General features: G+C 38.0%; 1 protein-coding gene across 2 annotated transcripts in view; it reads right to left on the bottom strand.

The window, feature by feature from the left end:
* Nucleotides 1-22,239, bottom strand: part of ALDH1L2 (aldehyde dehydrogenase 1 family member L2) — a 57,313-nt gene that overhangs the window by 13,158 nt on the left and 21,916 nt on the right. For both annotated transcript variants that reach the window (XM_060113583.1, XM_060113582.1), the window contains exons 8-19: nucleotides 22,036-22,161; nucleotides 21,162-21,253; nucleotides 18,897-19,044; nucleotides 14,868-14,987; nucleotides 14,158-14,285; nucleotides 12,505-12,655; nucleotides 10,211-10,281; nucleotides 10,029-10,134; nucleotides 3,688-3,775; nucleotides 3,117-3,210; nucleotides 1,854-1,953; nucleotides 763-861 (exon numbers count right to left, since the gene is read on the bottom strand). In XM_060113583.1, the coding sequence (XP_059969566.1) occupies nucleotides 763-861; nucleotides 1,854-1,953; nucleotides 3,117-3,210; nucleotides 3,688-3,775; nucleotides 10,029-10,134; nucleotides 10,211-10,281; nucleotides 12,505-12,655; nucleotides 14,158-14,285; nucleotides 14,868-14,987; nucleotides 18,897-19,044; nucleotides 21,162-21,253; nucleotides 22,036-22,161 (1,323 nt within the window). The remainder of the gene's footprint in view (nucleotides 1-762; nucleotides 862-1,853; nucleotides 1,954-3,116; nucleotides 3,211-3,687; nucleotides 3,776-10,028; nucleotides 10,135-10,210; nucleotides 10,282-12,504; nucleotides 12,656-14,157; nucleotides 14,286-14,867; nucleotides 14,988-18,896; nucleotides 19,045-21,161; nucleotides 21,254-22,035; nucleotides 22,162-22,239) is intronic.

Below are 22,239 nucleotides of genomic sequence, written 5' to 3'. Positions count from 1 at the left end.
CTAGGAGTATATCTTCTACAAATATCAAGGATCTAATATACTATAAATGCAGAGCAAGGTATAGGTAGTAATAGCTCTTAAGTATACTTTATCAGGTTTTCTAATATAGACCTATAGCTTTTTACTATGAAAAATTATAGGGACTTCCCTGGTGGTTCAGTGGTTAAGAATCCTCCTGCCAATGCAGGGGACACAGGTTCGAGCCCTGGTCCAGGAAGATCCCACATGCCGTGGAGCAACTGAGCCCATGCACTGCAACTGCTGAGCCTTCACTCTAGAGCCTGTGCTCTGCAACAAGAGAAGCCACCGCAGTGAGAAGCTCACGCGCCGCGACAAAGAGTAGCCCCCGCTCACTGCAACTACAGAAAGCCCATGCGTAGCAACGAAGATCCAATGCAGCCAAAAATAAATAAATAAATAATTTGTTTTAAAAAAGAAAAATTATAAACATATAAAAGTAGGTAAATAATATAATGAAACTCCACATACCCATCAGTCAGCTTCCACAACTGCCAACTCATGACCAATTTATTCCCCCACTTACTTCCTTCGCTTTTGGATTATTTTGAAGCAAAGTCCAGATATCATAATCTAATCTGTAAATATGTCAGAAAGTACTTCTAAAAGATAAGGATTGTGTTCTTCTTAAAAAATATAACCATAGCACTATCATCACATCTAAGTTCATTAATAATCCCAGAAGTACTTTTAAAGTAAAGGCAATTTCTATACAAATCACACAGCAAATTTGAAGACGCTTACCACTCTTGTCACAAATTCATCATGGATGGATTCTTCCACAAACAACCGACCAGCTGCAATACAGTTCTCTCCTTTGTTGAAAAACACTGCTCCCATGCCCTTTGGCAGCAAAAGAGAAAATACTGTTATTGCTTGGGAAGTCAAGATTGTCATAAAATTGCACACACTGAGAATTAGATGTTATTGGAAGACAGCAGACAACACAGAGAAGACAGAGAAAAACACAAGCCCTTGGCCAAGTTAGTGTTGCTTGGAGATTCTTGGTTTTGATATTTTTAGGAATTTTGCTTCTCCTTTCCCCCTTTTGGTCCATGAGTACTTTTTAAAAAATGTACATAACATGAAGGACTTAGTGATAAAAAGAGATTTTGTGTTACAAGAAAATTTAGATTATTCTATACATTTAAATGTAATATTTCTATACCAAATTTTGCTTTTAAAAATCTCTACATCAGTTTAAATAAATCATGAATGTTTATAAATCTCTACATCAGTTTTAAAAACCTGGCCTCCAAGTTTCAAAAACATGTTTAATTATGATGACATTATTTTTTTAAATTAAGTGCCTTGAGCAGTCCCAAATCTAAACATAAAGAGAATGGTTTCTGTTTCTGATTAGATAGAACCAAGCGTTGGGCTTCCCTGGTGGCGCAGTGGTTGAGAATCTGCCTGCCAGTGCTGGGGACATGGGTTCGAGCCCTGGTCCGGGAAGATCCCACATGCCGTGGAGCAACTAGGCCCGTGCACCACAACTCCTGAGCCTGTGCTCTAGAGCCTGCGAGCCACTACTGCACACCACAACTACTGAAGCCCACACGCCTAGAGCCTGTGCTCCATGACAAGAGAAGCCACCACAATGAGAAGCCCTTGCACCGCAACAAAAGTAGCGCTCACCGCAACTAGAGAAAGCCCATGTGCCGCAACGAAGACTCATCACAGCCAAAAATAAAATCAATTAACTAATTAAGTAAAAAAAAAAAAAAAAACAAAAAAAACCCCAACCAAGAGTCATTCTAAGGTTCCTGATGAGAAGGAGGTAGAATGTGTTTCAGAAGTGGGCACCTAGTTAGGTGGACTTGACCTACTCTTACCATTCGTACGGCCTTGTCAAGTTCACAGTCACTGAATATTATAAGTGGGGATTTGCCACCAAGTTCAAGGGAAACTTTCTTCAAGTTGCTCACAGCACAGCTAGAGAAAAATAAAGGGAATATGAGCATTTAGTTTGTCTATCAGTTTCTCTCTCTGTTTCCTCAACCATAAATTACTACTTATCATGGAAAATATAACTGAGCCTCAGAAATATTAAGAAACTTATTCAAAGACAAAACATGAATGGTAGAATGGTGATAACAGTTGAAGCTGGGTGATGAGCACACAGGAGTTCATTACACTATTCTGTAAGCTTTGTGAATATTAGAAATCTTCTGTAATAAAAACTGGTTTCTTTTTAAATTCTGTGGTCAAATGATTAGAGATTATCATAGGTAAATTCAGATTCTTTAGGTGTAAGAATTTTGGTTACATAAAGGCCTGGCAAAGAATTTAACCTTTAACCAGATTACTGGCACATCGGGGGAAAAAAAAATCAATTTTCAGAAGTATACTGTTTATTTATCCCTGTTTGCAAAAGTATTGTTATTTAAAGTGTTTTAAAAATACTCTTAAAAATTCAGAAAGAAGGAAAAAAATCACAGAATTCCACTCCATGGCTCAGTAGCAACTTTTTTTTTTTTTTTTTTTACCATTTTGATATACTTATTTCTGGTCTGTATCCAAGCACAGCCTTTGTCTTATTTAATATAGTTAGGATTACCCAATATATACAATTTTATACTTTATTTTTCTTTCCATTTACCATTTAACACTCCAACGTTATTAAAAATTCTACGTGACTGCACAGTATTCCATTATGTTAACAAACTTTAACCACTGCCTTATTTTGGACATTTAGATGGTTTGCATTTTTTTTGAACTAATGTTACTGCTTTTTAGGAATTAATTTTATAAATAATCCAGATTTGATTTGTCTTTTGTATATCTTTTCAATTTCTTACTTATGCTCCAAAACCAATTTGGGCTACAGCTTTAGTACCGAAAATGTTTTGTGCTTAATGATTGTTAAAGCTATCAGAGCTTTCAGTACAACTCTGGTTTTGGTGACTCCGGGCTTTACACTTTGGAAAGTATTTTATTGTATTCAAACATTTCAATACTCTGCTGTGGTAAGATTTCTCTTCTAAATTCGATGTTATTTTTCTCCCTCCAAAAGCACCTTATTTAAAAAAGCAAAAACAAAGCCAAAGACCTGGTTTTACAGGATTTTTAGCAAATCAACGCACTAAAACCAATACCTCTTCATGATCTGTTTGCCAATCAGAGTGGAACCAGTGAAACCAAGTTTGCGGATATCAGGATGTTCAGAAAGGCGCTGTCCTGCTATGCCTCCTGTGGAATTATGGAATAAAACACAGATTAAAACATTATTGAGTTCTTATGGTAAAGGTGGCTTTGAATTCATTGAAGTAGATTTCTAAGCTCTCATTTAAATCTCAGTTTTACATTTTCTATACTAATAACAAAGTGACAAAAATCTGAATAATATCCTCCATGCAATTGTCAGTACCCCAAAGATGGGTATGCCTTGATTTTTTAATCTTCCAAAGCGATTTTTAAAAATTGAAATGGGCCACTGTAGGGTGGTTTTACAATGTTGTACAATTTCCACCCCTCCCACCCTACTCATCTGCCACTGTATTTCCACTTTCAGATTTTAGCACATGGTAAGTATGTTTATACTTAACTGTTTGGTAAACTGTATTTAGTTTTAATATAGTTATAAGTCAGGACAAAACACCAGTGGGAAAACTCAGCTACCCTTGAACCATTCATTAGTTACAGCAAAGTGGGTCCTTGTTGGCTTACCTGAGCCTGGAATGATGTTGATTACCCCCTTTGGAAAGCCTGCTTTAACAGAGAGCTCTGCAAACTTCAAAGCACTCAAGGGCGTGACCTGAGCAGAAGCAGACAGCAATTACCTACTTCAGATTCTGTCCTGTCCTTTAGATCAGCACCCGGCTTTCCTGCTATGGCCATACCAGAGTTCATTTTATTTTTTCTTTTATTGTGACATAATTTCTGACTTACAGCAAAGTTGCAAAAAACAGTACAAACAATTCCTATGTATCCATCACCCAGATTCCTCAAATGTTAACATTTTACTACGTTTGCTTTATCCTCTTTCTCTCTCCCAATGTTTTTGAACTGCTTAAGAAGTAAAATTTGATGTGTCCCTTTACCTCTAAATAATTTTGTGTACATTTCTTAAAAACAAAGGATTCTTTTACATAACCACAATACAATCACCAAAATCAGGAAATTAACAACTGCTAGAATACCTAATTTACACTCTTTTTTCAGTTTTCACCAATGGTCCCAATAATGTGCTTTATAGAAAAAGAAAATCCAAGATCATGCATTGCATTTAGTTACCACGTCTATAGTTTCCCTTCCTCTGAAAGAGATTCTGAGTTTTCTTTTATATTTCATTACACTGACGTTTTCAATAAAAACAGACCGGTTATTTTGTACAATGTCCTTTTGTCTGGATTTGCTGTTTCCATGTGATTAGATTCAGGTTATGCGCTTTTGGCAAGAACACCACAGGAGTGATGCTGAATTCTCCTCAGTGCATCATATCAAGAGGAACATGCTATTGAATAGTCCCAATGTTGGAAAGGTTAACTTTGATCCTTTGGTAAGGGTGATCTGCCAGGTTTTATCACTGTAAGTTACTGTAAAAAGAAAGGGAGCTACTTTGAGACTTTACTCTTTGTAGTTAATAAATATTTTTTAGGGAGCTACTTTGAGGCTATTTAAATATTCAGTTACTCCTCAAATTTCCACTAGTTTTAGTATCCATGGATGATTCCTGCCTGAATCAATCATTATTATGATGGTTGCTAAGTGGTGATTTTCTAATTCCATCATTCCTTCTACATATATTAATTCGTTGGCTTTCCACTATAAGAGCTTTCCTTTCTATTTAATCAATTAACATCAGTGTGAACTCATGGATTCTTACTTTATTCAAATGGTTATAATCTTTTACTACTGTTACTTTTTTTGAGGTTCAAATTGTTCCAGCTTTGGCTGATGGATCCTGTGTGGATCCTCTGCCTTTCTGACATGTCTCAATCATTCTTTGAGCATTTCCTTGCTTTTTGGCCCAACAAGATGTTCCAGGCACACCTTGTATTTTCCCTGTTCCAACCATTTTTTCAAGAGGCCCAGGTTTCTTTTAGTGCAGAATAGTATTTTAAAACTGTGATATAATGGGAAATATATATTTGGTCTTTGCCTCTGGGTCCTGGCACAGAGTTCCTAAAACCTTGGAATCTCAAATGAAAAGTGCCTTCCATATACTAATGAGATGGCTGGCAGCTGGGAGTCCCTTAGGTAGCTTCAGGATGGGTTTTTGTGGCCAGAAAGATCAGGCCATGATTAGAGAGTTGGAACCCAAACCAGGGGAGAGGGGCTGACGTTTGAGTTCAATCACCGACAGCCAATGATTTAATCAATCATACCTATGAAATGAAATTTCCATAAAAACCTCTTAACAGTGGGTTGAGGGCTCATTCTATCCTTCTTTCTGTTCATATTTGTAACTCTCTTCAACAGTGAAAAACATAGCTCCCAATATCCACAATATATTTACTTGTTTGCTTAATCCTAAAATGTACAGAAAGTAATTTGAGAATTATTAAGCCATGTCCCTGTGAAAAAGAAGCCTACTAACTTCAATACTTATTTTCAGTGTTTTTGCCTCTAGTCTGAGGACATAGAGTGCAAATGTCATTCACAAGTTACTTGGGTGAGTGCTTCCTCACTCCCTTCGGCGTGGTGATGTTGTTCATTTGAAATTTGGCTTGACTGATTTTTTTTGTATTCGATTTTGGCCTCATCTATGTTGATTATGTTTCTTTTCTTTATTTGTTCATTTGCTGTCTTGTTGAGTATGGGAAACATGCTTCCAAAAGTGAGGACTAGGGCTTCCCTGGTGGCGCAGTGGTTAAGAGTCTGCCTGCCGATGCAGGGGACACAGGTTCGTGCCCCAGTCCGGGAAGATCCCACATGCTGCGGAGCGGCTGGGCCTGTGAGCCATGGCCGCTGAGCCTGCGCGTCCGGAGCCTGTGCTCCGCAACGGGAGAGGCCACAACAGTGAGAGGCCCGCGTACCACAAAAAAATAAATAAATAAATAAAATAAAAAGTGAGGACTATACAAAAGCACATTCAGAGAAGTGTTGTTCTCCTGGCCAACCACCTCCCACCCCCAGTCCTTTCCGCTGCATCCTCTCCAAGTCTTGTAGTTAATCAATCTCATTAGTCTCCGGTTTATCCCTCGAATGTTTCTTTTTGCTCAAATGAAAACATACTTATTTTCCCTTTCTTTTTACAAAAAAATTGGTATAGTTATGGATCTCATTTTAAAGATCTATTATAGCAATGCATATCTCAGAAGCAAAATGAAAGTCATATTTTTACACTCTTAAAAAGCAATGCTGATCAAGTCTTAAATTAGTACTTGGTTAGCTTGGTCTCAAAAAATTATAGGGCAAAAATTGAGCTGTGAATAGAAAATAGTAGAGCTATTTTATTTTGTATATTTTAGCAGAAGAAGATATGAAATAAATCAAACATAACTAACATTTATTATGTGGCTGGATAATGGTACTCTCACTCTGTCTGAATGAAGGTTAGATGGTCACTGGTCACAGAGGTACGTGTGGTATCCTAGGAAAGAATAGGAGCTCACAAGGCCAAGGGAAAAACAGTGGTTTCCTCACTTGCTCCTGTGCTTTCAGAATATTGCCGTGGGTTGACGTTTACAGGCCAGGTTGCATGGGTTCATAGACTGTTGTTGTTTTAACTAAAGTAAACTTCATAAAATGATCAAGTGACTTAAAAAGAATCTACATAGAAACTGCATAATAAATAATACTAATAGAGCAAATACAAGTAAACAACAAGAAAAAAGCAGGGTTAACATTTTTCCTCCTTCTAGTAACAGGTCCATGACAATGACATTGTGAGGTTTAAAAAAAATGGCAATCTAGTTAGACTTGACAAGAAATTTCAAATGCCCAAATATTTGAAATTGTCAAGAAGCTATCTCAAATAGTGGATTTATACCTACTATAGTTAAAGACAATCCTAGACCAAAGTGTATATTATTATGCCTTAGTATGAAGTCACCATGATTAGAAAGACTTTTTTAAAAACTATCCTAAATTAGTGATAAGTTTTTTAAAGTAAGAATAAAAAGATTTTATGCCATTAATAAATAAAATAAAACAAATTGTTTCATCTTTATCTCATCCCTTTTCATTTTATTGATTTTCTTCCATTCGGCTAACCAACTGGAATATAGGTTTATATTATGGCAGGATTATAGGTTTAAATGATATAAGTGAAAGCATTTAGCAGTGTTCTGGGCATGAGTAGGTCATTATTAAATATTAGATTAAAAAAGGTGTTAGAGCCTGACAGGCCTGACCAGTTCAGACCATGGGCGTCTGTACTTCTTACTGGTAAAGGGGGGAAAGCCAACTGATTCAGCCCTCCTGCCATTTGCACAGGGCCTTAATACTATCAATGGTTTCATATCATAATAAAAAGATATCTCCCACATAACAATGGCAACTTTGGGTCTTTCATTCTCAGGATTAAAATTATCATCAATCATTAAACTATCAGTTTTAAATTGCAGATAGAGTTAGACTGTAATTTCCACAGGAACAGAAATTTTATGTCTTTGTCACTGATAATATGCCTGGCAAACAGTGGGCACTCAATACATGTCTGTAAATTTTGAACATTCTATGTAATCACTAGGGTTTTCCAATGCTTAGCACTCGCTTTGGATGCCATATAGTGGTTCTCAACCCTGACTGTACCTTAGAAACTAATGTGAAGATTTTAAGTAATACCAATACCTGGCCTCTGACCCAGACCAATTAAATTAGAAACTCTGCCAATGGGGCCCAGATATCAGTATTTTTAAAAGAGAACTCCAGGGCTTCCCTGGTGGTGCAGTGGTTGAGAGTCTGCCTGCCGATGCAGAGGACACGGGTTCATGCCCCGGTCTGGGAAGATCCCACATGCCGCGGAGTGGCTGGGCCCGTGAGCCATGGCCGCTAAGCCTGCACATCCGTAGCCTGTGCTCCACAACGGGAGAGGCCACAACAGTGAGGGGCCCACGTACCACAAAAAAAAAAAAAAAAAAAAAAAGAGAACTCCAGACGATTTTAATGTGCAGCCAGGATTGAGCACCACTGGACTAGGTTATCTGCCTTCTCTCTTCACTTTACTAGCTTCTTGCTGTTTAATGAATGTTGCTGCTTGGGAGAAACAGCACTCATACAGGATGCTGGTGAACTGTTCCATTCCCATGGAAGGATGAGCCAGCAGCTATCACACAAACACATGTATCTTTTAACTAAGTGATTCTGCTATTAGGAACATAGCACCCTATAAAGATAATTGCACATGTGCATGATGCCATATTTAAAAGGTTATTAACTGCAACATAGTTTATAACAGCAAAAAGATGGGAAAATCTCAATATCTATTAATTAGGTATTGGTTAAATAAAATATTGTTTATCTACACACTGGGAACTGTTTTAAAAAAAGAAGTTTTGGGGACTTCCCTGGTGGTCCAGTGGGTAAGACTCCGAGCTCCCAATGCAGGGGGCCCGGGTTTGATCTGTATTTGGGGAACTAGATCCTGCATGCATGCCGCAACTAAGAGTCCACATGCCGCAACTAAAAGATCCCGCATGCCGCGACTAAGACCCGGCACGGCATAGATAAATAAATACATACGTATATACATACATATTTAAAAATTTTTTTAAATTAAAGAAAAAGTGCTTAACACAGCATGTGGCACATACTAAATGCTCAATAAATTTTTTTTAAGTTATTTTTTCCCCCTTTGGTAGTATGTATAGAATACTACTATTTTATTTTATTTTAATTTTGTATTGCATTATGGTTAGAACACTTAACATGACATTTACTCTCTTAAATTGTTAAGTGTACAATACAGTATAGTTAACTACAGGCAAAATGATGTGTAGCAGATTTCTAGAACTTACTCATCTTGCATAATTGAAACTTTATGCTTGTTGATTAGCAATTTCCCATTTCCCCTTCTCCTCCTGTGTGTTTTTTAATTGGTTAAAAAATATTTTTAAAAAATTATTTATTTATTTAATTTAAAAAATATGTTTGTATACACAGAGAATATTTCTGGAATACCTAAGAAACTAATAAATAACAATAACATTGGTGGCCTCTGGGAGGTAAACTGGTGGGCTGGGGGAATAAGAGGGAGACTTTTCACTATCTACCTCTTGGTATCTTTTGAATTAAAAAAATTTTTGAATGTATACCTGGTTTTTTTACTGAAATTGTTTTTAATGAGGAAAACAAGATGGCTGTGGTCACATGACTATGTAGTTATGACAAACAAAACTGTATTTTTTTTAAATCCTAAAAGAAGAAATAAAAGAACAGTTAATAAGTAACAAACTGTAAACTCTTCTTGAATAGAGACCAAGTTTTCTCCGCAACTTGGGTACCTCAGAATGTCTACCACTGTGCACTGTTCAGAGTAAATGCTGAGCCAGGTGTTAAGTTGGCTACCATATTCTTTTCTTGAAAAGCTACTGTAGCATTAAAAAGATGTTTTTGAGAACTCTATCATCTGAATTATTTTTTCAATTATTTCCTCATTTTCCACATGTATATATTTCCACACAGCTGGCACAATTACATACATTCTTTTGCATGCTTGTCCCTCATCTTGCATAACTTTACAATATTTTTGATAATGAAAATTTGAATGCCTGCAAAAAACTTTTTTTTTTATATGTCGAAGCTACTCTAAATCACTACTGGGCATGTGGCATTTTGCAAGAATTGAATTGGTTTGTAGAAATTTAATGGATTTCACTGACATACACTATGCCTGCTTCCACTGTCATGGAAGTTATAAATTTTGGAATCTCCATAGGATACACTGGGTAGCTATTAAAAATCAATATTTACTAGTATGAAAAGATGCCCATGATATATGAAATGATGTTGTGATATATGATCCCATTTTTGCTTAAAGACATAATATTTGTAAATGTACGTCTCTGGTTTTAAGTAAACGGGAGAGGAGGAGATGCTGTACCTTGCTCTGCGCGTCTTACCTGCGCCGGCTTGAGCACTAAGGTGTTGCCTGCTGCCAAGCACGCAGCGCTCTTCCACGCCAGCATCATCAGCGGGTAGTTCCAGGGGATGATAATGGCACAGACACTGCCGGGGAAGAAAGAGACATCCTCAGTCCTCTCGAACTAACACAAGTCACTCAGAAGCGCTCTCCTTGTCTTACCCAAGTGGCTCCTTCCTGGTGAAGGTCAGATTGCGATTTGGACGGGCCTGGTTGATGGGAATTGTAGAACCCTAAAGAATGAAAAAGGTTGATACTATTTTACTAATTTCAGTGGGTAAACTTAACGAATCCATTTTCTGTCTGCCTCTCTTGCTTTTTCTTAGCTGATATTAAAAAAGCAGTGTTCAATTTATGAGAAATACATCTACACCTAAAAAGGAACTGCTATGTCTTTCTCAAAAGAACTGAGACACAGGAGAAAAAAAACATAATTCTAATTTAATCGCCTCCATTCCCAATGTCTTGGCATGGCAGAGAATGTTAACTGCCTGAGCAATATCCATTCTCCCCTCCGTTCTTAGTAACAGAAACCCTATATTAATAATGGGAATGGCAACGTGCCCAGATAAACTACTACGTTCCCCAGTTTCCATAGCAGATAGGGATGGCCAATGGAAGACGTAAGCACAAAGCACTGAAAGGGGAACACTCTTTAAAGTAGGCTGACTCAGCTTGGACAAGTGCTCTTTTACTCTTCCCCTCACTCTCACTTTTTCCTTCTTCCTGCTCAGAATGTTGCTAAAAAGGCTGGCACTGCAGTGGTTATCAAGAGACCAAGATGCAGCCATGAGGGTAGAGATCATATGGTATAAGGATGCCCTGGCAAAGAAAGAGCAGGAATCTTTATCTCACACACTGGACTTGATTGCCTGCCTTTAGACTCCTGAAAGTGAGATAAAAACAAACTTCTTAGTTGGGTTTTCTATTATACGCAGCCAAATTTGATCCCAACTGATTCATGACAGTCGTCTTTAACTGAAGCTATACATCTGTTTTGCCACATAAAATATTATTGCTGTTACTAATACAAGTAAGTGTACAGTCTCTTATCTGAAACCCTTGGGGCCAGGTGTGTTTTGGGATTCAGAATTTTTTGACTTTAGAAACATAATATAATGTATATACCTTATACAATGTTATTATATCTATAACCTCCAATAAGGCCTGGGGAAGCCCCCCATAATCAAGCATATTAATATTTATTCAGTGAAATATATGAATATTCACTCTAAGTGATATGAATAAAGATTATAGACTCATCTTGGTTCAGGTCATGTTTTGGCGCCAAATGAGTCTGAACCAATCAAACAAATCAATTTTCAGGTTTCACAGCAATTTGGATTTCATAATTGAGGATGAAGGATGGACTTGAACTGCTCTTACTAAATACTTACATATGTATGATTTTGTGGCTGAACAATAATAAAAATGACATTTATGTGCAAGACCTACTATGGTGCAGACTTTAATCCTCTATTATATAAACACTTGTTTCTAATCCTCATAACATAACTTGCAAGGTATGGATTATTGTGACCATTTTACAGATGAGCAAAGTAAGGCACAGAGAGGTAAATAACTTTTACAACAATAGCTGGTAAGTGTCAAAGCTGAGGCTTGGAACCAGTTCTCTCTGATTCTATATTAATGGTTTGGGCAGCAATGTGCTCAGATAAAATATTATGTTTCCCAGTCTCCTTAGCAGAGACAGCCAATGGGAGATGTAAGTACAAGGTGTAGGAGGATCGGAATGCTTTTTAAAGTCCTTTACCTTTCTCCCTCTTCCCCACTTCCTCCTTGCTGCTGGGAATGTGGCTGTGATGGCTGGTGCTTCAATGGTTACCATGAGTCTATGAGTGGCATGCACTCTGCTGTTTGCTACAAGCCCTATTTCCCTCTGTATCCTAATACCAAAGCCAGGTATAGTTTCCATTTATCATCACACATGTAATATTTATTTTCTTGTAGAAAAAAGGAAATGGAAATTTTTATTGAACTCATGTCTTTAAAATCTTTTTCTTATAACCAGTCTGCATAGCCCATCTATGTTAGCTCTCTGACCTCTATAGGTATTTGAGTTTTCAATTCCTCCATGATACCAGGCTTCTCTCTATATGCCAACAAGACTGTTAGATGCTCTCAAGAGACATTATAGTAAAGTACAAAGAACATCATTAGATTTTAGGTTCAGAAAATCTTGAGTTCAAATCCTAGCTCTATGGTTTACTTACTATGTGACCATAGGTAAGGCATTCATTGTCCTCAAGCCTCAATTTCCTCACCTGTAATAAGAGTTAATAGATATCCACCTACCTCAGATGATTGTTATAAGGATAAGGTGAGGAAACCTACATAAGGGGTGGCTCTGACAAAGTGTCTTTACAGACTAATAAACATTCGTCCCTTTTCCTCTTGGAATGATCTACATGGAGACAAACAACATTTGCACTTACTTGAATTTTGTCACACCAGCCAGCAAAATATCTGAATGTTTGCACAGACATTCCAATGTGAGTCTTCAGAGCCAAGGTGTAGACAGCCCCTGAATCGAGGGCTTCGATGATTGCCAGCTCTTCTTGGTTCTCTTCCAGTAGGTCTGCTAGTCTGTATGCATAAAGAAATTCATTCAACAAATATTGAGTCTCTACTGCATTTAATGCATCATCCTAAGGGCTGAGAACTCAAAGGTGAACACAAATGACCCAGGTCTCTGTCCTCATGGAGAACATGGTCTAGGAGGGAAGACAGACACTCAATAAAAAATTTCATTAATAATTTGTTTTAAGAGTTATAAGGAAGAAACAGAGGGCGTTGGAAGTCTGTATCATTTGCATCATAGATGTATAAGCAGTAAAATAGTCATTGAGCCACAGTAATCCAAGGAGATCAATGACAGAAAACAGTGGGAATGTGGATAGTTCATGAATATACTGCGAGATGTTACAGGGCAAACCACACTCCTAGAGAACCCAGGAACACTTGAGGATTTCTGGTTGGGACAGAAATATTTCCAACACTAGCTGAAAAGGACAAAGACAGAAAAACATGGAATGAATGGTAAACACTGCAACAGGTTTCTGTTTGGTGTCTAGTTTCTTCGGGAAGATAAGTACAGGACTGTCTAATGACTATGAAATAGTCAAAGTTCATCTTTTGTGTTCACCTCCTCCATTTGTTTTCCTTCCTTCCTTTAGTGGTTCTGAGATGTTCCCTTTGGACCATTCCAAAGTCAGGCTTGAAATCCTCCTCCCTAATGTTTCTTTCAGATCCTGTTCCAAGAAATCTTTGGACAAAGTCAGCGATTTGGCTTTTAGCAAGTAGAAAACTGAATTTATGATCGAATCTGATTACTCCTGGCATACTCAGCTACCGATTTATAATACCCTTTCCGGGCCTTAGTGTTTTTCCTCCTTGCTTCTACTCCCTACACAGGAAGTAGATTTAAAATTTCCCTTTGGAAACAGCAGGGTGCTGGATGCTCTCCCTGTGCTGCTCGTCTCCACCCTGCTCTGTCATCCCTGGAGGATGACCTTTAGAGACTACATCACAGGCTCCCGTGCTCTCTCACTGGGCATGGCTAATGAGGGGCCAGTGGGAGGCACCCCCAGGAGACTGGTGAACTGGAGGATAAAAGGGTCTGGGATTTGACTCCTCTGGTTGCCTCTGTGATGGGCTGTAGATTGGCAGATGCTGCGTCCCACTACCCAAACCCGCTGTAGTGTGGTCTTCTCCTACAGCTATAGATCTTACCTGATTCTAGTAACAGCTCCTTCCTCTGTCCCCCCAGGCCTTGGAGTAAGAGCACCTTCCCCCTCTTCTACCCCTGCCTGGGTGCTTCATTATCCTTTGACGGATTCCCTTGACCTTGCTCACATCTTTACAAATACATAGTCCTTTACTAAACTTCTTCCGGTACAGGGACACTGACTGAAACAAGCAACAGTACAAAAATCAGGAACTCATACATATGGGATTTTATAGGATGCAAGGAGCAAAAGACATGCTATATAACAGGTGCATGCTAGAATCTTCTGAAGAAATTTTTAAAATCTCGGCAATGTTAGTCAGTATCCAAAGGCCACAGGCTGTGTTCTTAAAAATCATACCTGTACATCAATATTCCTCTTTCTCGTGCATTCATTCTTCCCCATTCACCATTTTCAAAAGCATCTTTGGCTGCTGCTACTGCTTTATCAACATCCACCAAAGAGGCATAGGATACTTTGCATATCGTCTATTTCAAGGTAGGAAAAAATCGGTTCTAGGTCATTTATATATAGAGATATGCAATTAGGTTTCTTGAGATTAATTATTATACTATAAAATTCAAAGAATTTTTATGATGGAAAATCAATACTTCCAGTAATATAGTAAAGAAAAAAAAACAATTTTAACATGAAAATTATGAGCCTAAACTTTAGTACTTCGCATGTCACACTACACTATGAGAAGACACATTTAGGAAACTGTATTTCTTCTCTTGCTTTGGGGAAGCTGAATTTCTCACCACGAGCTTGCAAAGTCTGAGTTTTTTTTTCACACATATAGCTTTATGTGGAATTGTGCTTCTGATGTGTATACGTATAGTGATCCATCTAAATTCATCATAAATATTCATTCTTTAAAGTTGGTTACTGTAGTTAACAGCAGCCAGTACCAGAAATGAATAGTTGAAAGAAATGCATGAAGTACATTTATATTAAGTGCTCAGGGGCAGAGTAATAGAATAAGTAACTTTTTAAGACTGTTTTATAACAGTGTATAAATGAAAAAATCCATGATCAGTGGTCACTACACACGCTAAGAAATTACTCACAGATCCATCTGTTGGGTTGATGGTGTCATAAGTCTTTCCATCATCGGCATCTGTGAACTGTCCATTTATGAAACACTGATATGGCATTTTTACTGTCATTTCATTGACCTCCTTTGAAACCTAAGAGAGAGAATTATATTAATAGATTCAATGGATTTCTGTGCATATGCATTTGATACCAAATAGCAATAAAGAAGCTTATTCACTAATGCAGAAGGAGGCGTTAAGTCAATGGGATTCTAGTGCTAACTGTCCAGAAGAGACAAGCGTATGTAATATTTAGGTCTCATGATGCTTAGATTGGCCATTGAGACAGGAGGTCAGCTTCTGTGATGACCGAAGTACTCTAGGGAGAGCTTTATAAAGATCTGTTTTCTTCTTCATAGAGATGAAATATGACTCAGAAGTCCTCAAGATAATGGAAACACCACCATCTAGTGGCAACATCTGTGGAGTGCACCAACTGCTATCATTCAAAGTTTTGAAATTGCCTGTCAATAGGTTTCCTTTTACACTGGTGCCATTTTAAATTTTCTTTCCAGTGTTCTTCCCCATTTTCACTTTCCCTCTCTTACATATGTGTTGCTTAAATTGTACTCTCTACTATTAGCTGGCAAGTGAATTTAGATTAGTCCATTAACCTCTATAAATCTCAGTTTTTCAACAATAAAATAGGGATAATATACCTGCTTCATACAGTTATTAAGAGACATAATTAAAATTATATATGTGAAAGAGCATTATTGGCATAAAATCCCACATCAATGAAGGCATTAAAAAGGAAATTTAATGATTTCAGAAATTATTTTACATAGAGAAATTGATGATGCCTAGAAAAGAAACAAAAAATAGCAAGAGGGTAGCTTGCTCCTCATCATCAGTAAGTATTAGAGAAATACAAATCAAAACTACAATCAGGTACCACTCACATGGGTCAGAATGGCCATCATTAAACAGTCTACAAATAACAAATGCTGGAGAGGATGTGGAGAAAAGGGAACCCTCCTACACTGTTGGTGGGAATTAAATTGGTGCAGCCACTATGGAAAACGGTATGGAGGTTCCTTAAAAAACTAAAAATAGAGTTGCCATATGATCCAGCAATCCCACTACTAGGCATTTATCCAGACAAAATTCTAAATTTGAGAAGATACATGCACCCCAATGTTCATAGCAGCACTATTTACATAGCCAAGACATGGAAACAACCTAAACGTCCATCAACAGATGAATGGATAAAGAAGATGTGGCATATATATATACATATACATACAAACAATGGAATACTACTCAGCCATAAAAAAGCAATGTGCAATAACTGAAATTTTAAAAGTCACTGGAGAGGTTCAACAGTAGATTCAAGCAGGCAGAAGAAAGAATTAGCAAACCAGACAATGGGTCAATAGAGATATCCGGTCTGAAAATAGGAGGGAAAAAGAATTTAAAAAATGAATAGAGGGACTTCCCTGGTGGTCCAGTGGGTTAGATGCTGCACTCCCAATGCAGGGGGCCCGGGTTCAATCACTGGTTGGGGAACTAGATCCCACATGCATGCTGCAACTAAGAGTTCGCGTGCCACAACTAAGAGTCTGCATGCCACAACTAAAGATCCCACGTGCCGCAATGAAGACCCGGCACAGCCAAAATAAATTTTAAAAATAAATAAATAAATATTTTAAAAAAATGAATAGAGCCTTAGAAACCTGAAGAACACCATCAAATGTACCAACACATGCATAATGAGAGTCCCAGGAATGAGTGGAGAAGGGGAGAGGGGCAGAAAGAATATTTGAAGAAATAATGGCTGAAAATGTCCCAAATTTGATGAAAAACATTAATCTGCACGTCCGAGAAGCTCAATAAACTCCAAGTAGAAAAATCTCAGAGATCCATCTTAAACACATCATATAAAAATTGTCAAGAGCCAAAGACAAAGAGGGAATCTTGAAAGCAGCAAGGGAGGAGCAACTCATCGCATAAAAGGGATCCTCAATAAAATTAACAGATGACTTATCCTCAGAAACCACGGAGGCCAGAAAGCAATAGGATGATATATTCATAGTGCTGAAAGAAAGAGACTGTCAACCGAAAATTCCACATACAGCAAAAATACCCTCCAAGAACAAAGGAGAAATTAAATCATTCCCGAATGAACGAAACTAGCTCATTGCTAGCACATGAACATTGCTAGCTCACTGCCTTTCAAAAAGTACTAAAAAGTGTCTTCCAGCAGAAATGGAAGGACACTAGACAGTAATTTAAATCTACATGAAAAAATAAAGAACACTGACAAAAGTAAGTATAAGTCAGTATAAATGTATTTTTGTTTTTAAATCCTTTTCTTCTTCTATCTGATTTGAAAGACAACTGCGTAAAGCAATAATTGTAAAACTATGTTGGTGGGCTTATAATGTATAAAGATGTATTTGTATGACAGTTATAGCCCGAATAAGGGGGTAGGGAACAGAGCTATACTGTAGCAAATTTTTTCTACACTATTGGTATTAAGCTGGTATTAACCTGAGCTAGAATGTTTTAAGAAAAACGTCTCTTGGAATCCTCAAGGCAACCATTAAGAAAATAAAAATATATAGCAAACGAGATTACACTGGCATACTAGACAATATCCATTTAACAAAAAAGAGAGCAGTAAAGGGGTGGAGGAGCAAAAAAGGCAGAAAACAAGACATACAGCAGCCCAAGTGGCAAAAGAACAAACAGATTAATTGGACTTAATCAAATTTTAAAACTTTTGTGTGTTAAAGGACACTATCAAAAAAGTGAAAAGAAAACCCACAGAATGGGACAAAATATTTACAAATAATAAATCTGATTAGGGTCTAGTATCCAAAACATACTAAGGTCTCCTACAACTCAAAAATTAAAAAGACAAATATCCCGGTTAAAAAAGAAGCAAAGGATTTGAGGGAATTCCCTGGTGGTCCAGTGGTTAGGACTGGGTGTCCTCACTGCCAGGGGCCTGGGTTCCATCCCTGGTCAGGGAACTAAGATCTTACAAGCTGCTTGGTGAGGCCCAAAAAACCAAACCAAAACAAAAGAAACAACAACAATGACAAAAAACAAACAAACAGGTGAAATATTTGAATAGGTATTTCTCCAAAGAAGACATACAAGTGGCCACTAAGCACATGAAAAGATGTTTATCAGTAGCCATTAGGGAAATGTAAATCAAAACCAGAACAAGATATCACTTCACACCTGCTAGAACAGCTGAAAGAGAAAAGACAGACAATAGCATATGTTGGAGAGGACATGAAGAAATTAGAAGCTTCCTACATTGCTACTGGCATTGTAAAATGGTGTAGTCACTTTGGAAAGCAGATGGGCAGTTCCTCAAAAAGTTAAACATAGAGTTACTATATGACTCATCAATTCCACTTGTAGATATTTTCCCAAGAGAACTGAGAACATATGTTCACACAAAAACGTATACATGAATTTTCATAACAGCATTATTTATAATAGCCCAAAAGTAGAAACAGTCCAAATGTACATCAACTGAGGAAAGGATAAACAAAATGTAGTTTATCCACACAATGGACTATTACTTGGCTAGGAAAAAGGAATGAAGTGATAATCTACTCTACAATATGGATGAACCTTGAACACATTATGCGAAGTGAAAGAAGCCAGCTGCAAAAGGCCACTTATTACATAATTCCATTTATATGAAATGTCTAGAATAGGCAAATCCATAGAAATAGAAAGTAAATTAGAGAGGAGAGCAGAGAATGACTGCCAAGGGATACAGGGTTTCTTTTTAGGAGGTGATAAAAATGTTCCATAACCAGATAGTGGTGATGGTTGCACAACTCGGTGAATATACTAAAAACCAATGAATTATACATTTTAAAAGGGTGAAATGTATGGTAACTGAATTATAATCTCAATAAAACTGTCATTTTAAAAAGGTTGTAAATGTAAAAACAAATGGATGAAAGGTACAGCATTCTTTTATAGTATGAAGGTCTTAATGACTTAGGTTTTCAACACCATGGACAGGCTTACATAATCCACCACTAGCTCCGCTTCTTGATCTTCTCCTCTCAGTTTCCTCACGACTTTTTGGATGAAGTCTTCAAACTTGGTGGCCATATAAACATCCTCATTCTGTAACTGAAGTCCTCCACATTTCTGTCTTATCTCTTCAACCAGCCTGAAAGGAAGAACCAGCTCATGTTACTTACATTTTTAAAAGAGCTTAGAGGGACTGTGATTACATTTAACATGCTTTGAAGTAAGGACGTATGTCACATGCCTATTTATATCCCATGAGATCTTCTATGATAATAATCAGGGAAATTGATAAGATTGGGGGGAAAATTTTTTTAAGCTGTCTTGAAGGACTGTGGCAATTTTTAAACTTTTTATTTATTTAAAAAAATTTTATTTATTTTTGGCTGTATCACATGGCATGTGGGGTCTTAGTTCCCCGACCAGGGATCGAACCTGTACCCCCTGCATTGGAAGTGCAGAGTCTTAACCACTGGACTGCCAGGGAAGTTCCAGCAATTTTTTTTATACATGACTAGAAATACAAGAAATCAAGGCAAAGACATTTTAATTACTTTCAAGCAAGATGATAAAGGGCACATAAAATCAGTTTCTTTGCTTTCAAAATACCCAAGGAATAAGAAATAAGGAAAATGTCTGAACTGTGACGATTATAAGAAACCAAAGTCATACCGTAGAATATTTTCTCTAGATCCTGTGAAACAATAAAATAAACATTTGTTTGTGTTACATGGCTAAGATAGGTACTAAATAGAACCATCAGGAAGGTTAATATAACTTGTAAAGTCCTTTTCAACCCTTTGATTTTTCACTGTTAATTTTTCAAATCATAGCTCTAATTTGATATTTCTTGAGTAGCAAAGGTGTACCAGACAGAGGTGTACTAGAAAGCTCACCACAGGGGTTGCTCAGCCATTTAGTCCCTAAAAGAGATGAGGTGCCTTGGTAGTCCAAGATAATAATATCAGATGATTATGGTAAGTCAAACAGGAAATGGGTAACTCCTGCAGGGGTATCTTGTTAGCAAAAAACTAGAGTTAAAAGTACAATGTTGAGGGCTTCCCTGATGGCACAGTGGTTGAGAGTCCGCCTGCCGATACAGGGGACACGGGTTCGTGCCCTGGTCCGGGAAGATCCCACATGCCGCGGAGCGGCTGGGCCCGTGAGCCATGCCCGCTGAGCCTGCACATCCGGAGCCTGTGCTCCGCAACGGGAGAGGCCACAACAGTGAGAGGCCCGCGTACCGCAAAAAAAAAAAAAAAGTGCAATGTTGAAATCTTTAGTTGAGCAAATGAGAAGTTTCTGGGAACTCATGAACCATAGCTGAGAAATCTGTAACTTGAGGAACCAAAACTTTTAACTTCTGATAATGATATTTGCTCTTGAGAGGATTGTTTTTGATGATTGGAATAAAAAAGATCCACAAATGAAGGGACTTTGTCTTGTTCATGACTGTATCCCCAGTGCAAAAAACTGTTCCTGATGGCATAAATGTTCAATAAATTTTGTTAAATACATGAATGAATAAATAAATAAATAGAATGTTCATCAAGAACACTTGCTTTGCCGACATGAAGGATTGTCAAGAGGAGTTTACCTTGTTTATTTAGTAAATGGCCATAGTGTGGCCCTCAAAGAAAAGCACCTCTGCCAGACTCGCCACTGTTAGGATCCTGGTCTGCGCTTCATGCCATACAGGGTGGCTTTCTAGTCCTCTCGCCCTTTCTACTTGTTTGAAACCTCTGTAGAGAAATTCTGACTGTAGAGTGATTACCCTCACTCTTGCAAGAAGTCTGACAATCCTCTTTCTAGATATATCATACCGGGTAACTTAGGGAGATAGGAGAAAAAGATTGGGGGTAAGCATAATCAATGTTAGGTATCCTTTCAGGTGAGACTATATAGGGAAATCCTTTTTAACATTCTCACTCAGAACTTCCCAATTCTAACTGGAGGAGAATCAACTAAGAAATATGAAGACAGACTTTTAAATGAAACAAATAATTAGAAGCATTATTTTCTAGGTGTATAGTAAATATGAAAATAACTCCTGGTTAGCAACAAAGAGAAGGGAACAAATACATGTATTTGACCATGGAAACAAACAAACCAAAAACGATGAAGAAAAGAGAAATACAGTAGATGGGTACAATAGAGTGATAACAACCAGTACAAAGGATTTCGATTTGATTTTCAAAGTCAAAGTCAAAGTCAAAATCCCCGGTGGAGGGGTATGAGTCAGTAAGGTGGTGGTTTTACCTGACAACATCCATTGAGCTTGCTCCAGATTTAAAGAAGTCTGTTGAATCTTCAATAACAGGGATGTTGCTTAAAATTCCAGCCCAGATGACCTACACAAGGGAAACTTTTATGAGGGAGCTGCCATGTAGAACACTGTGGCAGAGACTAGTTAGCTTCGCACCAAACCTACTTCTTTTCCTGGACTGATTACAATTCTCAGCATCTCTTCAAGTTAGAGGCGGCCGTGTGACTGACTTCTAGCCGGTGAATATGAATATAAGTGACCTGTAGTCCCAGGTTTGTCCCATGAAAAACCTCCTTCACACAATTCTCTGTGTTCTTGTGCTCTTCTTGGCTGTCTGGGATGGAGATGACCCCCAGCAGGACCTTGAAGGTAGCCCAGCCTGGGTTCCTGCTTGACTCCACCCCTAACCCTCATGTTCCAGCTTCACCCCTAACCCCCAGGCCAACCTAGAACTGCCTTGGATTATTTATGTGAGGGACAAATGTGTGTATAAATTTTGGCACTGATTTCCTTTTGCAGCTAATATGAAAGAGAGGAGATAAAAGTTCCATCCCAACTACTTTGAGGATTAATGGTACCAGTTAACAAAAATGGTTTCGTTTTCCAAGATAAGAGTAACATTAAGGGCTTCCCTGGTGGCGCAGTGGTTGAGAGTCTGCCTGGCAATGCAGGGGACAGGGGTTCGTGCCCCGGTCTGGGAAGATCCCACATGCCGCGGAGCGGCTGGGCCTGTGAGCCATGGCCGCTGAGCCTGCGCGTCCGGAGCCTGTGCTCCACAACGGGAGAGGCCACAACAGTGAGAGGCCCGCGTACCGCAAAAAAAAAAAAAAAGAAAAAAGAGTAACATTAAGAACTTCACGTGTTCACCTTGATGGTCTCCGCCACCTTCACCTCTTCGGCTGTAAGTTCCACCACAGATGTCTCACCCGCTGAAAAGTACTGAGAGGCAGGAATCATTTTTCCATCTTCAAACTGCAGATTTCTCACCATCAGCTATAAAATAACAACAAAACAAGCAGAAGAATTGAGGATTAGGACAATTCAAAAGTGAGACTGGTGGGAGGAGTCTTA

Source organism: Mesoplodon densirostris, chromosome 11 (genome assembly GCF_025265405.1).
Source record: "Mesoplodon densirostris isolate mMesDen1 chromosome 11, mMesDen1 primary haplotype, whole genome shotgun sequence".
NCBI classification, from domain to species: Eukaryota; Metazoa; Chordata; class Mammalia; order Artiodactyla; family Ziphiidae; genus Mesoplodon; species Mesoplodon densirostris.
The sequence above is the reverse complement of the archived record's forward strand: the minus strand, read 5'-3'. Positions and strand labels throughout refer to the sequence as shown.